The 17,958-nt window shown below is 37.0% G+C and overlaps 1 protein-coding gene and 1 long non-coding RNA gene across 2 annotated transcripts in view; one reads left to right on the top strand and one right to left on the bottom strand.

The window, feature by feature from the left end:
- The window catches only part of LOC306654653, a 188,826-nt gene extending 186,031 nt beyond the window's left edge, over positions 1–2,795 (bottom strand). The window contains exon 1 of the long non-coding RNA XR_013762020.1: positions 2,556–2,795. This is a non-coding gene — a long non-coding RNA (uncharacterized lncRNA). The remainder of the gene's footprint in view (positions 1–2,555) is intronic.
- Positions 2,796–8,556: 5,761 nt separating this feature from the next.
- LOC306652500 (kelch-like protein 7) lies at positions 8,557–11,588 on the top strand. Its single transcript, XM_079125360.1, is given in 2 exon segments — positions 8,557–9,347; positions 9,351–11,588. Coding segments are annotated over 2 exon segments (1,761 nt in total). The 5' UTR covers positions 8,557–8,729; the 3' UTR covers positions 10,494–11,588.
- The last annotated feature ends 6,370 nt before the right edge of the window (positions 11,589–17,958 follow it).

Here is a 17,958-nt window from a genome sequence, read left to right as displayed (position 1 = left end):
CAGTCTATAGATGGCTGGCTCCACTGCTCTGGGCCTAAGGTGAGGCAGAACATCATGGCAGAAGACTGGGACAGAGGAAAACAGCTCAGGACATGGCATCAGGAAGCAGAGACTAAGCTCAGCTCACAAAATATGTAACCCGAAGGCATACCACCCGGCAATGATCCACCTCCTCCAGTCATACTCTACCTGCTTACAGTTATCACCCTAGTAGGGGATTAATGCACTGATTAGGTTAAAACTCTCACAACCCATCCTTTTACCTCTAAATTTTCTTACATTGTCTTTGAGTTTTTCAGGGACAACTCATGTCTAAGCCATAACAATACCAAATGTCTAGATTTAAGTCAAAAAATCACTTATGAAACTAAGAACCAGGAGAGTCTCAAACTGAATGATAAGTGACCATCAATAAATATTCCCATTGAGATGACAGAGATGTTAGAATGATCTGATAAGAGGAAAATGCAGACTCATAATCCAATGAATAATTAAAATATGTTTGAAAGAAATGAAAAAAAAAAGAAAAGAAAACAGCTTCAACAAAGAAAAAGAAGATATGAGAAGGAACCAAATGGAAATTTTAGAATCAAAAAACAGTAACCTAAATGAGAAGCTTGGTGAATGAGTTTAATAGCACATAGAAGAGACAGAGGGAAAAACAGAGAACTTGAATACAGAACAACGGGATTGAGGTAGGATAGAAGAAACAGGGATAGGTAGAAAGGAGACAAAAGGGAAGAAGGAGGAGTTGACTGTAACTTTAAATCTGTAAGCTCCTTGAATGCCCTCCCTCCACTTTGCCCCTCAATCTACTTTCTACCAAGTCTAAATTCTTGAAAGGTCCAACAAATCTTAGAATACTCCAAATCCAGTTAATTATTGCCTACATACTTTGTTAGCAGTTTTAGAATGATTAAAAGTTATCGTTAGAAACCCATGATATGGGTGCAGTTTAGCACAATCTATTAACTAGATAATGTCAACCTGAAATTCTTAGGAAACACATGGTCTCCAGTGACACTGAGTGTGTGTAAGGGGAATTCATTTTCAACTGGCAAGGGCTATATGTCCTGGCACCTGATGTGACCTGCTCATTGACACTACCACAGCAGGAGTATTGGGCACTTGGCTACACCCTGTGGAAGCAGAAGGCGCTCTGCCCACAGGCTCCTGCTGGTTGGGTTGGGGAAGGAGGGCCAGAGTCTGTCTGACGTGTTTAGCTGGAATAGAGCATTCATTGTCTAAACATTTTCTGTTTTGTAATACTGCCTTTTTCCTAGTCCTTTGGCTACAGAGAGTAGGATGTTTTGTTTTTATTTTCGTGTTATAATATATTTTTTTGCTCTGTTTCCTCCTGAATGCAGTCTTAGATACAAGAGGTAAAAAGGATACTCAGGGAATGCCCTATCTTCTTGTTTGTTGACATCCCTAACTCCTTTTCCTTCTCTTTACCTTTTACAGTCTTCTCCCCTGAGTTTCACTTAGCATAAAGAATAGGGGAAAAGATGTCTACTCCATCTACTTGGAAATGGAACTTAAAATACTTTGAAAAAATTCAGGTCCCTTATGATGAACATTAAAACTCTCAAACTTCCCTAGAATTTCAGATGGAAACAGCTTTAGTGGGATTATTTGTTCTTTCTCCTATCCTCATGGAGAGTTTTTACCCACCACCAAGAACTCTTTGTGATTTTGATTTATGACAGAAAAACAACAGATCATGTTACTTAATTTTGAACACAAATGCATCTTAATCTAATAATGAAAGTGAAAGTTAAATTATGCATACATTCCTGGAAATACTTATATAAGTTCTTAGGGATACCAGGAGGACATGCCTCTTTTCTACGCTTTGAAAACAATCATTCTTAAGAATTTCCATTCCTTTTGAAATTTAAGGCTTTATTTACAGAATTGATCATGACTTGCCCTTATCTTGACAGCACCAAGAGAATCTCAATCAAGAACAGATAATTCTTAGACTGCAAATGACAAGTAGGAGAAAACGTGTGATATCAATTTCCCTTGAATTCAAACCAATACATCATTTTAGGGTGACTCATCTTTAATAATCAATGCTTTTTTCTGTCTCTTTAAGTCTGACTTCATGATTTTAAAAGTTTCATATATACAGTGACCTCATCCAGGATCATGGCTTAGTCAGGGAGGCATTGTTACCATACTCATTAGATAGAGAACATATCCACCCCCAGATAATAGGAGCTATATGACCTCATAGCAGCACTGAGGAGAGAACAGACTGAATCACATTTTTTTCCATGTTTTTCAACCACGCTTAGCTCTTTCAACCACATATACTTCCTTCTACTGTGTCCGTAAATCCACATTTGAAACTACTTCCTTCCCAGATGTCTATACATATCAGTGGGTCTCAACTGAGGACAATTTTGCAACCCTAGGGCACCTCTGGTGATGTCTAGAGACGTTTATGGTTTTCAAAGCTAGGAGCATGCTCCTGTCATCTAGAGGGTGGGTCAGTGCCAAAAATACTACCCTGCCTTGCACAGACAGATCCCACCACAAAGACATACCTGATCCAAAATGGCAACAGGTCAAGGTGGAGACATTCTGTTATTACGTAAATCTTCAGGAAACTGTTTAGGAGGATTGCCTGGGGTACATGGATACATGATACACACCATTCAGCAACAGTTCTCAAATGATTTTTCTGTAACACTGGTTCTCAGCTTCCAAAAGTGGAGACAGCATAGCCAGCCAAGTTTGGGAAACCCTCCTAAATGTGTTTCGTCCTGGAGATGTGCAAAGTTTGTGAGCAATAAGCAAACTTAAAATAAACGCATTTTATATTTTACACGTGTTCTTGCCCCAAATAATGTGTCCATTGAATCCCCTATCTTCCTGTCTTCTTTTGTTCTGTGTAACACAAATTAGCATCTGAATGACCTTCAGGAAGTGCTTCACATAGAGATTTCTTAAAGGAGTATCCATTATCGTTATTTTAAGAATATTTTTCCATTTTAACACCTTTAGGAAGATGAGTGTGTTTTAGTTTTAAGAAGATAAAATCATCAAATATGAAAAATCTATTAATCTTAATTCCAAACTGTATTAAAGTGTTATGGTAAAAGAAAAAAGTTTTGAAAGTTTGGCATGGTGGTCCACGCTTGTAGTCTGAGCTCCTTGGGAGGCTGAGGCAAGAGAATTTACTTAAACCCAGAAGTTCTATATCAACAGGACAACATAGTCAAACCCCTGTCAAAATACAAAAACAAAAACAGAAAGAAAAAAAAAATCAATGCACTGAGCTTACAGTATTGTCCTAAGAAAATTCTTATTTCATTCTGAAGAACCAAGACATTACAACATCAAAAGCATGTCCTTCTTTTTATTTTTTATTTTTTTAAAGTTTTTTATCTTATTTTTTCTAATTAGTTGTACATGACAGTAGAAACATTTATACATTTTGATAGATCATACATAAACAGTGTAATCTTGTTTTTCTGATTATACATATTGCATGCAGTCATACATATACATGAGGTAATATTCTCTTTCTTGGTCCTTCTATAAAGAATATGCCCCTAACAAACCAACAGTGTTGAAACCTCAAAACAAAACACACTTATGTGTTAATTTTTAAATATTTTCATATAATAATGATCTAGCACAATCTAGAGAAGTAAAAGAAATTAGAAATTATACTCTGTTAATAGAATCCAAAACATTACATGATATATCCTTTTAGCATGCATCTTTAGCCACACACATGAGATAAAAGTAGTTTTATAATAGCATCTGACTATGTTCACTATTGATCCACCTTTTTAAAAAAGCTAAGTAAGGCGATAGCAACATCTTTTTGGAGTCGATAAGTTATTATAAATCCCTAATCACCATTTTAATGCCTACACAGTATTCTGATGTACTGTAATTAACAAATTAACCTCTTAGTTTTGAATATTGTTGGATCATACAGTTCATTTTTGCAGTGTTTCAGTTAACACCTTAATTCCCTATTTTTAATGATTTTAGCAGTTTTTCCTATAAACCAATTGCTTTGTAGCTCAGAATGTTACCAGAGTCCTAGGCGAGAGGCCAAATTAAGAAGGTCTCAAAAACTCAGGTCTGACCACTCACTCCAAAATCCAATTGGAAAAGTAATGGTAAAAAGCAGGAAAAGAACTTTAATGGTACAGCTATACTAGGAAGCAAAAGACACCAATGCTTACAGCCCTGTCTTTGGAGTGCTGATATGAGCTCAGAGACCATATATATGAAGGAACCAGAAGTGTGCTTAGCTAGCAGTCTTGATCAAACTGTGGTCTGGTTGATCACTATCAGAAGATTGGTCAGGTGGGGGCTTGTGACAGTGTTAAGAAAATTACTGTTGGGGGTAGTTTTAATTTGTTATAAGATGTTTGTCTTCAGATCAGTTGATCCTGGAGTCCAAGGTGACTGACAACAAAGGAGGCAGATACAAAATAAAGGCAGAGACATCAAGTTTCTTTGCATTTGCAGGTTCAAATAAAGAGTTAGTGTGTTTAGGTAAAGTAGACTCTGAGTCCTTATAATAATAGGACATTTTTATATTTTGGTACATATTTTACATAAATATTAGGCAAATTCACATTCCACCAATGTATATTAATATTTTTATTTCTTCACACTTTAGTTGATATTGGATTATGCCAATGACATTTAACTTTGTCATTCTGGTGAATAAAAACTAATGTCCAATTGTTTTCATTTGCCTTTGCCTGAGTATGAGAAAGTGAATATTTTCATAGAAAGTAATTATTTAAATTCTCCACTAATGCTTGATATAGATTCTAGAAAAGGCAGCAGTAAATATACACTCCATTCTCATTAATTCTTCAATAGCTCATTCTAATTTTGCCATAGAGAAGAGCATCATGATAGAAATTTTTGTGATGATGTTTCTCCAATGAATGAGCTTTGGTTCAATCAGAGAAGGACAGAATTTTAGGTGATATGAACTCTTAGATTCTTTTGTACTCAAATTCACCAGTAAATAAAGGAAATCAGATTCAGGCAGGCCCAGTGATTCATCCAAGTCACAAACCAGCCAGCAACACAGCCAGCACTGTCCACACCATCCAACAGTCCCCTTCAGTGTGAGAAGCTCATGTCCAGACAGGAAGATCCCTCTTCTCTTCCAAAGACCAAACCACATTTATTGACAGCCCAGTGGGTGCCATGGATCTCATCAGTTACGGAGCATGAGCTACCACCACACTAAATACTAATGCTTGTTCCATTCTGAATGGACAAAAAGTGTTAAATATAAAACTTCAATGGACAAAGCCAAATAGCACCTTCATGAACTTAATTCTGTGATACAGAAATAAATACATTAAACTTAATTATACTTATGATTTTATAATTACAACTTTGAATATGAATGCTCATTATACATGAGGAAAAAAATCATCATTCAACTCCTGGATCACTATACTAAGGATTTGCAATACCAAACAGGCATTTACTTTAAACTCACTTTTGTAAAATGTCACAAATGTTTTGATACACAGTGGAATATAATTCAGAAAATATGTTAGTAGCATGTTTTCTGGAAGGGACTATCACCAAATATTACCTTGGGCACATTTTGAGACAAATTAATCTTTGAGTACTGGAAAAGTAAATATTTTGACATGCTCTACAGATTTCAGCTTATAAGGCACTGCCTTTAAAGATATTATCTTAAAATTTTTTATTGTAAAGTTGGATCATGAAATTTAACTGGTTTGAGTAGCTGTTTTTATTTTTCATTACATTTGGATCAAAAATGTGTTGTCATAGATTGTTATGGAATATGTCTTTGGTATTTGTTTACTTTGTAAAATCAGAGGTGGCAAAATTTACATTCTGTTTTTAATTCATCCTAAGAAGGTGGAGATAATTGCCAAATAGGATTTTATAGACCTAAACTGAATGAAATGACTAAAAATTAAATAGATTTCTTATATAGTATTTGTGTAATATACCAAACAATTGTATAAAACAGAATCATAGTAAAGACAATCTCTGTTATTCTGCCTTGATGTATTAGTTAAAAGTTTTATGGATTTCTTTTTAATTTAAAAAAGATATAATTAGAAACAAATGAGTGGTCAAAGTAATTTTAGCCACCTAAAGCCAAAGTGCTCCACACATCCTCTGAAAAACTACAGATCAACAAGGAGAACAAAGAATAGCACTCAAATCTCACCACTTTGGCACAAGTTGAGAGAGAATACTACGGAATTGAGATTATCCATATGTAGGAAAACAAACACCATTTCCAACAGAGCTTCTTGATACTATTCCCATAGCTTTCTTGTATGTTTGAGACCATATTTATGTAAAAAGTAAATGAAATGTAAATAAAAGAAGCCAAACTAGTGGAAATAAAAAGGAAGTGTGGGCCATGAACATGAAGGCAGAAAAAAAAGTAGAATAAAGACCTGAAGTATTGATTATCCAAAAACAAAACAAAACAAAAAAAGTACCTTTGAATGTTATAGGCCATAATTCACAAAGAAAACATAATATTTGAATATTTATGTACCAAGTAACACAGTAACCACCAAGGCAAAGCAGAAATTATAGGCAATGAGAGGAGACACAGATGCAGAATAACAATAGACTTTACCAAACTACTCTCAGAGTCAGAGCAAGTGGACAAACCAACCCATAATACAAAATATAAACAATATAATCTTATATCAAATTTTATATCCAGATACAAGAAAATATACGTTCTTAAATGATGATAATGTTCCCCAAAATTAATTACATATTTTAAGAGTCAGTAAACATCTCCTATGATGGAAAAGATAGTAAATATTTTAAGCATCACAGGTCATAGAATGTTGCAAATCTGCTGTCACACAAAAGAAGCCATAAATAACACAAGAACAAATGACTGTATTTTAATAAAATTTAATTTATGAACACTGTGTTTCATATATTTTTCATGAAATACTATTCTGTGAAAATTTTCTTGATTATTTAAAAATGTAAAGATCATTTTTAGCTCATGGGTCAAACAACATAGGTAGAAGATTGGATTTAGTTTCAGACTTGCAATTGCTGTTCCCTAATATTAAGTCAGAAAGAAAAATTAGCAAGTCCTATGGTAGAAATTTCACAAACACAATGACTTCGTTGCTATAATAATATTAACATTTGGAACAAAATTTAAAGTATTTTTCACATTAAGAATGGTGGGGGGAGATTTAATTACACAGTATTTTGGGAAAAAATAGAAATACAAACCAAAATTATAAAATTTCTTTAAAATAATAAACAAAAAATCAAACAAAAACTGTGAAATCTTTAAATCTTTAAAAAGCAGAAATCTTTAAAAAATAAATGTATATCATGTGCTGAGAGGTGATATAGAATCACTTCTCTTTAAAATAGAGAAAAGAGAAAAAGAAAGGAAGAAAGAAATAAGAGCAAATGCAAAGAATCCAAAATAGGTATAAAGATGGCATTTTCATATGAGTATAATAATAACCACTTAAAATGTAAATGGTTTAGCTAAACTATGGAACCAACCTCAATGCCCTTCAACAGATGAATGTATAAAGAAAAGGCGATATATATATATATATATATGATGGAATATTACTCAGCTTTAAAGAAAAATGAAATTCTGGCATTTGCTGCTGCATGGATGGAGTTAAAGACTATCATGCTAAGTGAAATAAGCCAAACTCCCAAAAAAACCCAAAGGTCAAATGTTTTCTCTGATATGCAGAAGCTAATTCACAATAAAGGGGGTGGGGGAGAATAGAGTTGCTTTATATTAGGTAGTGGGGAGTGAAGGGAGGGGTAGAGGCATGGGGGAAGAAATGACAGTAGAGTGAAACAGACATTATTACCTCATGTACATATATGATTGACCAATATGATTCTGCAATATGTATAATCAGAAAAATGAAAGATTAAATGAACTCTATGTATGATCTATCAAAATGTATAAATGCATTCTGCTGTCATGCACAACTAATTAGATCAAATAAAATTTTTTAAAAAATTAAAAAGTGAATGGTTTAAGTCCCCAGTTAAAAGCAGAAGTTTTCAGATTGAATAATACTTTTATGATTAAGCCCAACTATGTACTGCTTATTAAAAAAAACAGGTTAAAAGTTTAAGAAAGAACGATGCATTCTACTAACCCTAGTCAAAAGAAGACAAATAGCTTAGATATGTTAATTTTGAACACAGTAGGGTTCAGAACAGCAAAGAATATCTGAAATGAAGAATAATGATCCATAATGATGGAGCTGGTTCTCCAAGGAGTCAGCAGCCTCGGGGGTCCATGCAGCCCACAACACAGTGTGAACAGACACAAAATGAAACCATGGTAGAACTGACTGGAGAAACAGACGCATTTGTTTCATGTTGGGGAACTTTTGTTCTTCTCTGTCAGGGGTTGATCGGGCACGCAGAAAACCAGTCAGGACGCAGGCTCCTGGGCTGGACTAGGGTTCTGCTGGGGACGCAGCCCAGCTCGCAACGTCTCCTCCCTCTGAGTTCTGCAGCCGGTCGCCGGCTTTGTCCTCTCGCAGTGGTCCAGCCACCGCCGCAGTCCACCCGCTCCGGAGCTGGGTGCTACGCTGTGGCCGCTGTCCTGACCGCGGTGTTTGGTCAGCAGAATCCCCAGAGAGCCGGGAGAGTGCGACCCCGCGCCCAGCCCGGCCAGCCCCGGGCGCGAAGCGGCGGGCTGAAGGATGATGGCAGCCTCAGGGGTGGAGAAGAGCAGTAAGAAGAAGAGGGAGAAGAAACTTGCTGCTCGAGAGGAAGCTAAACTGTTGGCGGGTTTCATGGGCGTCATGAATAATATGCGGAAACAGAAAACATTGTGTGATGTGATCCTCATGGTCCAGGAAAGAAAGATACCTGCTCATCGTGTTGTCCTTGCTGCTGCCAGTCATTTTTTTAACTTAATGTTCACTACTAACATGCTTGAATCAAAGTCCTTTGAAGTAGAACTCAAATATGCTGGACCTGACATTATTGAACAACTTGTGGAATTTGCTTATACTGCTAGAATTTCTGTGAACAGCAACAATGTTCAGTCTTTGTTAGATGCAGCAAACCAGTACCAGATTGAACCTGTAAAGAAAATGTGTGTTGATTTTTTGAAAGAACAAGTTGATGCTTCAAATTGTCTTGGTATAAGTGTGCTTGCAGAGTGTCTGGACTGTCTTGAATTGAAAGCAACAGCAGATGACTTTATTCATCAGCATTTTACTGAAGTTTACAAAACTGATAAATTTCTACAACTTGACGTCAAACGAGTAACACATCTTCTCAACCAGGACACATTGACTTTGAGAGCAGAGGATTAGGTTTATGATGCTGCAGTCAGGTGGTTGAAATATGATGAACCTAATCGCCAGCCATTTATGGTTGACATCCTTGCTAAAGTCACGTTTCCTCTTATATCAAAGAATTTCTTAAGTAAAACAGTACAAGCTGAACCACTTATTCAAGACAATCCTGAATGCCTTAAGATGGTGATAAGTGGAATGAGGTACCATCTGCTGTCTCCAGAGGATAGAAAAGAACTTGCAGATGGCACAAGACCTAGAAGAAAGAAACATGATTACCGCATAGCCTTATTTGGAGGCTCCCAACCACAGTCCTGTAGATATTTTAACCCAAAGGATTATAGCTGGACAGATATCCACTGCCCCTTTGAAAAACAAAGAGATGCAGCATGTGTGTTTTGGGACAACATAGTGTACATTTTGGGTGGCTCTCAGCTTTTCCCCATAAAGCGAATGGACTGCTATAATGTAGTAAAGGATAGCTGGTATTCCAAACTGGGCCCTCCAACACCTCGAGACAGCCTTGCTGCCTGTGCTGCAGAGGGCAAGATTTACACATCTGGAGGTTCAGAAGTGGGAAATTCAGCTCTGTATTTGTTTGAGTGCTATGACACGAGAACTGAAAGCTGGCACACGAAGCCAAGCATGCTGACTCAGCGCTGCAGCCATGGGATGGTGGAAGCCAACGGCCTCATCTATGTTTGTGGTGGAAGCTTAGGGAACAACGTTTCTGGGAGAGTGCTCAGTTCCCGTGAAGTTTATGATCCTGCCACAGAAACGTGGACTGAGCTGTGTCCAATGATTGAACCCAGAGAGAATCATGGGCTGGTATTTGTAAAAGACAAGATATTTGCTGTGGGTGGTCAGAATGATTTAGGTGGCCTGGACAATGTGGAATATTATGATATTAAATTAAACGAATGGAAGATGGTGTCACCAATGCCTTGGAAGGGTGTGACAGTGAAGTGTGCAGCAGTTGGCTCTGTCATTTATGTCTTGGCTGGGTTTCAAGGTGTGGGCCGATTAGGACACATCCTTGAATATAACACTGAAACAGACAAATGGGTTGCCAACTCCAAAGTTCGTGCTTTTCCAGTCACCAGTTGTTTAATTTGTGTTGTTGATACTTGTGGAGCAAATGAAGAGACACTTGAAACATGAAAAGCTAGTGGACTTCAAGACATATCAGAGACTCAAAAATGTGGCCACCAGTGCTTTGTTCCAAGAGTTTGGCTACAGAATTCTGGTTTAGTATTTTGGTAAAAGAAGTTTCAAATGAGAGAAATAAGATCCTGTAAAGTAAATTTCTTTTATATGGAGTTCCCTATTTAATTCAAAGACCATATTTTAGCTGGTCACATAACCACAAACATATCTAGCCAGAAAACTTGAAAATTATAAGCATTTGTTGAAAATATGAATTTCTTGAATAAATTTCAAATTTATAACTATGATTATGGCAGGCTGAAACAGCCTCATCTTAGCCCTAGATTCTATTTTCATATGCCATGTAAGTGCTATGTAGTTAGGTCTGTTCATGTTCAGTCAGGAAGTAAGAAATAGTCTGAATTGTAATTCAAGATGGGCAACTCTGCTGGAGCAGCTTAATGTCATAAAGTTTTGCTTGTCGTCATTTATTTCATTTAGTACCAAATGCATTCCATTTTGAAGTAAGCAAGGTGAGTCAAGGCAAATGTACACTCTTCTTACAGAACTTACACAGATTTGGGGACTTAACAGTGTGCCCAAAATCTCATTAAACACTTTCAATCCAATTAAATATAATCCATCTTTTTAACATGAGATGTTAAACTTTGTATCTATGATTAATTTATATGATTTTACCCAGCAATTACAAAACAGTAGTTTGCACATTTAGTTCTCTCTGTTAAATAAAATCCAATCACAATAAGAATGGTTAACTAGCAAAAGATAAATCTATTTATAGCAAATTTCTAGATCATTAGAAAAGCACTGACAGTTTACCCACAATATTAGTTTTTACTTTGAGCTTCATATGGGTTGTTTTCTTTTCCCTTACCAGAACACATAAGAAATATTTAGTGTATTTGCATCTAAAAGTTTTGTAATAATTTTAGTTCAGTATATATCATCTTCTATTTGTTGCTTTTGTGTCTCAATAAATTGCTTACCAACCCAACTACTAACTTTTCTAGTACTGTTTTGCCCTTTACTCTATGTATGGAATGTGGAATGAGCCATGTAAAATTATCATCATCAGTTTTTATCTGATAATAGTAAATATTTTTTAACTTAAAATGGAAAAAAAAAAAAAAGAAAGAAAACCAGTCAGGATGTAAACGACCTGAACAACACTACCAATAAATGTGATCTAACAGACGACAATAGAACATTCCATGTGACAACAGCAGGACCAGAAGTTACATAAAGCACATTCTCAGGCCACTTGAGAACTGAACGAGGAATCAATAAATAGGGATATAATAACAATCTGTAAATATTTAGAAATTAAACAACATACTTCTAAGCAACCCACAGGTCCAGGAGGAAGTTGCAAAGGACATTTTTTAACATTTTTTTTTTCTTTTCAATGGCAAGGTATCTTTTTAATACTTTTTTTTTTAATCTTAATTTTTTTTTTTATTGTAAACAAATGGGATACATGTTGTTCCTCTGTTTGTACATGAAGTAAAGGCATACCATTTGTGTAATCATAAATTTACAGAGGGTAATATTGTTTGATTCATTCTGTTATTTTTTCCCTTCCCCCAACCCCTCCCATCCCTCTTTTCCCTCTATACAGTCCTTCCTTCCTCCATTCTTGCCCCCCTCCCTAACCCTAACTCTAAGTGTTAGTGTTAGGACACTAACCCCTCACACCCCCCATTATGTGTCATCATCCACTTATCAGAGAGATCATTGGTCCTTTGGTTTTTTGAGATTGGCTTTTCTCACTTAGCATGATATTCTCCAATTTCATCCATTTGCCTGCAAATGCCATAATTTTATCATTCTTTATGGCTGAGTAATATTCCATTGTATATATATATACCACAGTTTCTTTATCCATTCATCAATTGAAGGGCATCTAGGTTGGTTCCACAATCTGGCTATAGTGAATTGAGCAGCTATGGACATTGATGTGGCTATATCTCTGGAGTATGCTGATTTTAAGTCCAGGAGGAAGTTGCAAAGGACATTTTTTAACATTTTTTTAATTAAATGAAAATAAAATTACTTCATCATTTATGGGGTAGAATTAACACAGTGTTAAGAAGGAAAGGAACAATTCAAAACCAATAACCTAAAGAAACAGAAGAAAATAAAAGACAAAAATTAGAGCACCCATCAATGAAAATAAAAACATGAAAACAACAAATAGGATTAATGAAACAAAGGTAGAATTTTGAAATTATCAGTAATGTAAATAAATTTCAAATAGGATTAACCAAGAAAAAGAGAGAGAAAATACAAATTTTCAATATAAGGAGTGAAAGAAGAGTTATCATTGTGAATTCAAGAGACAATAAAATGATAAGGTGCCAGGCACAGTGGCACATGCCTATAATCCCAGCGGCTCCAGAAGCTGAGGCAGAAGGATGGCATGTTCAAAGCCAATCTAAGCAACTCAGCAAGGCCCTTTGCAACTTAGCAAGATCCTGTCTCAAATTAAAAAAAATTAAAAGGGCTGGGTGTGTGGCTCAGTGGTTGTGTCCCTGGGTTCCAATTCCAGATACCGAAACATAATAATAATAATAATAAAATGATAATGGAATTAAATAATCAACACTATGCCCAAAACATAGTAGCTTTTGAAATACACAAATTGCCAAAACTCACTCAAGTAGAAATAGATAACATGAATAACCATTATCTATGAAGTTTAACTAGCATTAGAAACATGTCAAAAAGAAATAACAAGGCCCAAATTCTTTCCTCAGTGAATTTTAACCAAATATTTAAGAAACAATAGAAATTTTCCATAATTTCTCCCAGAAAATAAAAAAAATTAAAAACTTGTCAATTCGACTGCATTATCCTAGTGACAAAAACAAAGACATTTTTGAGAAAAACCACAGACCAATCTCTAATTAACATAGACAAAAATTCTTAATAAATACTAGCAACTCAAATCAGCAATCTTTTAAATAGATATTACAACCAAATGAAGTTCATTCCAGGGACATAAGGTTGTTTCTATGTTTGCAAATCAATTAATGTAGCTCATTACATTATCAGACTGGCCTGATGTGGTGGTGCACACCTGTAATCCCAGTGGTTTGGGAGGCCAAGGCAGGAGGAACTCAAGTTCCAAACCAGCCTCAGGAATTTAGCAAGGCTGTAAGCTATTTAGCGAGACCTGTATAAATAAATAAATAAATATTAGGGAATGTGGCTCCATGGTTGAGTGCCCCTGAGTTCAATCCCTGGTTCTCATGTATATTTATCACACTAAGAAAAAAATGAAATGATGGCATTTGCAGGGAAATGGAAGGAAGCACAGACCATCATGTTAAGCAAAATAAGTCAAACTCCAATGAACTTCTATACTTCCCCTCCCTACTCCTCCTTGTTATGGGTTAGCATTCACATATCAGAGAAAACATTTGGCCTTTGGTTTTGGGGGACTGGTTTATTTCACAGAGAATGATATTCTCCAGCTCCATCCATTTAGCAGCAAATGCCACAATTTCATTCTTCTTTATGGCTTAGTAATACTCCATTTTGTATATATGCCTCATTTTCTTCATCCATTCATCTCTTGATGGGCACATCTAAAAACAACAAATAAAAAAAAATAAGTCAAACTCAGAAAGTCAAGTATAATGCTTTCTCTTATTTGCAGAAGATAGACAGGAAAAAGGAAAAGAAAGGTGGGAGTGGATCTAAAAATCAAAAGGAGTTCAGTAGAGGAAAGCCACCAAGAAGGGAGACTTAGGGAGGGATATTGACCAGATTATATTGTGAGCATTTTTAAATACATAACAACAAATCCCATGGATGTGTACAAGTATAACATAGCAATAAATATGTGGGAAAAATACTATCTGAGAAGGACCTTATGGTTTATTAGACTTACTATGATAAAATATTTACAGCTCTTTCGCACATAGGGTAAAGAGAACTCAACAATTTGTTCTCATTTTTAATGCTTCTGATTGAAACTATCAGACTATTAAGAGACAAGAACATGAACATCATCAGTTCTTTTTTTTTTAAACCTATAGCTAGTATCATCCCTTGTATCAAAAAACTGAGGGTTAGAATTTGAAACTTAAAAAAATTATCATAATATAAACAGGGAAATTCTTAAGTGTTTATTTAACAAAATATTTGTAGAGTCTAGATACAGAAAACTGCAAAAGCCAACAAAAATGAACATAAATGTAGATTCTATGTTCAGAGTATTTCATGTATTAAGATGTCAGTGTTCCTCAATTGATCTATTGATTCAACTCAATCCCCTCTAAATCCCAGCATGTTATATATATATATTTGCATAGAAAGGCAAAAGACTGAGAATACCCAATACTAAAAAAGAACAAAATTGGAAGACTGACTGACACTATCTGATCAAGACTTATTATAAAGGTACATTAATCAAGGTAGTATAGTATTAAGAAAAGAAGAAGCACTGATGAAACAGAATTGAAAGCTATAAATAGGCCCACAAATACATATGTGATTTGGGGCAATGTTGTAAAGGTAATTCAATGGAGAAAAGACAGACTTTCCACAAAGGCTATCTGCATTTCTGGATGTCCAGATGAAGAAAGATGCAACTAGACAAAGTTCTAACATCTTGCACAAACATTTAGTCAGAATTGATCATAGGCCTAAATTAAAATAGAAAATTATGAAACGTCTGCAAGAAAATGGGGAAAAATTTCTGTGACCTTACTTTTTACTATGAAGTCTTGGTTACTTTTCACTATGAGGTCTTAGAACACCAAAAGCATGATCTAAGAAGAAAAATGTCATTAGTTGGACTTTGATAAAATTTAAAACTTTTTCTCTTTGAAATAAAATGTTAAGAGAGTGAAAGATATGCCTCAGATTGGGAGACAGTGTTTCAAACCACATTTCTGAATTCAGAATATACAGAGAATTTTAAAAACTCAAGTAAGTGAACAAATCACCCAATTTAAAATCTGGGCAAAAGATCTGAACCAACATTTATCAAAGAAGATACACTAATGGTGAACAAGCAGATGAGAAACAGCTCAATATCACTTCTCATTGGAGAAATGCAAATTAAAACAAGAATGGATTCTTCCTACACATCTATGATAATAGTTAAAATCCAAAAAACAATGACAATACCAATTACTGGTGAGAATTCAAAGTAGCAGGAGCTCTCATTGATTGCTGGCAGGAATACAAAATGCTGCAGTCTCTTCTGAAGTACTTCACCAGTTTCTTTACAAAGCTAAACAAAGTTTTATCTTTTAGTCCAGCCATGGCAGTCCACATGAAAATCTGTGCACTAATGTATATAACCTCTTTATTCTTAATAGTTAAACTTGCAATTCATCAAAATGTTCTTCAGTTGGTAAATGGATAAATAGATTATGGAACAAACATATGGAAATGTGTATGTGGTAAATACAAGGGAAAAACACTACTTAGTTATTGAAAATAAGAAGAGTTAGCAATCTATGCAAGTAAAAAATGGATGAATCTTAAGTGCAAACTGCTGTGTAAAAGAAGCCAGCCTGAAAAGCTGACATACTGTATGGCTCCATTCATACGGCATTTTGAAAAAGGCAAACCTATATGGAGAGAAAAATTTCAGTGTTTGAAGGGTTTGTGGAGGAGAATCAAATAAGAATATTTGCCTTGTTTTTTTTTTTTTTTAATTGGGCGTCAAACCCAAACTTTTAGGGTTAAAAAGCTATTTTGTATGGCACTTTGTTGTTGGATATGTCATCAAAATACACAGAACTTTATGGAACAAAGAGTAAACTTCTGAGCATGTAAATTAAAGCAAAGTAGATTAGATTGGCAGGGAATATCAGGATACAACGCAAAATGCAGCAAAATAATCTAGCTCTCAAATATCTGACACAACGTCATTCAAGAGAAAGTGGGGGAAGAGTTGCTGACCTAAGTAACTTTGAAAATGACAAGAAATGTTAAGAAAGAGGATAAATCACCTGCAATAAGCACAGTATTCTAGCTGGCAATGCTGTTTCTCATGAGGGTACAGGTTAAAAATTCTAAAACTGTGTATGATTGGTCCTTCCTATCTACGTTCCATAGATTCAGATTCAACTGACTGTGAGTAAAAAATACTATTAAAAAATATGGGGGGTTTTCAAGATGGCAGATTAGAGGGTGGCTGCACTTCATGTTGTTCCAGGACTCAGGATTCAAAAGAAGAGATATTGAGAGACTTGGGACCAACTCAAAGCAGCTGGGTGAGTCTCTCCCGTTGGGGAGGTGTCCTGGATGGGGCGGTAGCCCCAGAACTCAAGGAACTTTGTGAAGTAGAGCTGCCCGGCAAAACACCCCTCCCCCCCACTGGAGCAGTGAACTCGGACAACTGGGAGCATCGTAGAGGAGGCCGCTCAGCACAGCGCTTGGACTCAGAGCAACCACTGGGGCTCTGGGTGGCTGCCCAGAGGAGAAGTTGCGTGAAGAGCTGTTTGGACTCAGAGCAACCACTCCTGAACACCGGGGCCTGCCTGGAGAAGGAGGAGGAGCGTGGTGGGTCGCTTGGACTCGGAGTGACTACATCAGAGCTCCAGGTAGCTACTCAGAGGAGGAGGTGAGTGGTGAGTTGTTTGGACTCAAAGTGACCACACCTGAACACCTGGGGGCTGCCGGAGGAGGAGCGTGGTGGGTTGCTTGGTCTCGGAGTGACCACACTAGGGCTCCAGGCAGCTGCCTGGAGGAGGCATTCAGCGGGTCACTTGGACTCAGAGCGACTGCTCCTGAAGACCTGGGGGGCTACCTGGAGGAGGAGGAGGAACGGGGCACGTCACTTGGACTTGGAGTGACTGCCCAGGGCTACGGGCGGTTGGTGGGAGGAGGAGGAAGACAGTGAGTTGCTTGGACTCCTAGTGACTGCACCAGAACACCGGGCAGCTGTCCGGAGGAAGAGGCGTGCGGCGGGTCACTGGGAATCGGAGCGATTGTACGGGGCTCCAGGTGGCTGCTCAGAGGAGGGGCTGCATAGCCAGGCGATTAGGTACAGCACAGGGTCCCAGGACCTAGGAGGCTTCTTGGTGGAAGAGCCACACAGAGACACGCTTAGGGACAGAGCGAAGGTTCCAGGACTGCGGGCAGATTCTCTGAGGAGAGGCAGCCTAAGGAGACTCGTCTGCGAAGAGTGAGGCTCCCAGGCCCAGGAGTTAGGTCTGGGCCCCTGGGAACGTTGCAGAGGAAGGCAAACCAGCCAAGGTGGTAGTTATAGATTGAGGGGAACCTCTAGGAGGGGAACTGAGCAGTGAGACCTCCCCACCAGGTGAGTCTTCCCTGACAGGTGAGGTTTTCCCACAAGGACGTTAAAACCAGAGACACAGGCCCAAACAGGCCTTGCCTCAGCATGCAGCCTAGTTCCCCTTTGGATGACCATTGGTCAACAAGTGGAGGCACCTCTGCCCACTAGCAGGGAATATACACCACCTAAAGGCCACCA

The sequence above is a fragment of the Sciurus vulgaris genome (assembly GCF_902686455.1).
Source record: "Sciurus vulgaris genome assembly, chromosome: 2".
Classification (NCBI taxonomy): domain Eukaryota; kingdom Metazoa; phylum Chordata; class Mammalia; order Rodentia; family Sciuridae; genus Sciurus; species Sciurus vulgaris.
This window is presented reverse-complemented; position numbering and strand designations above follow the sequence as displayed.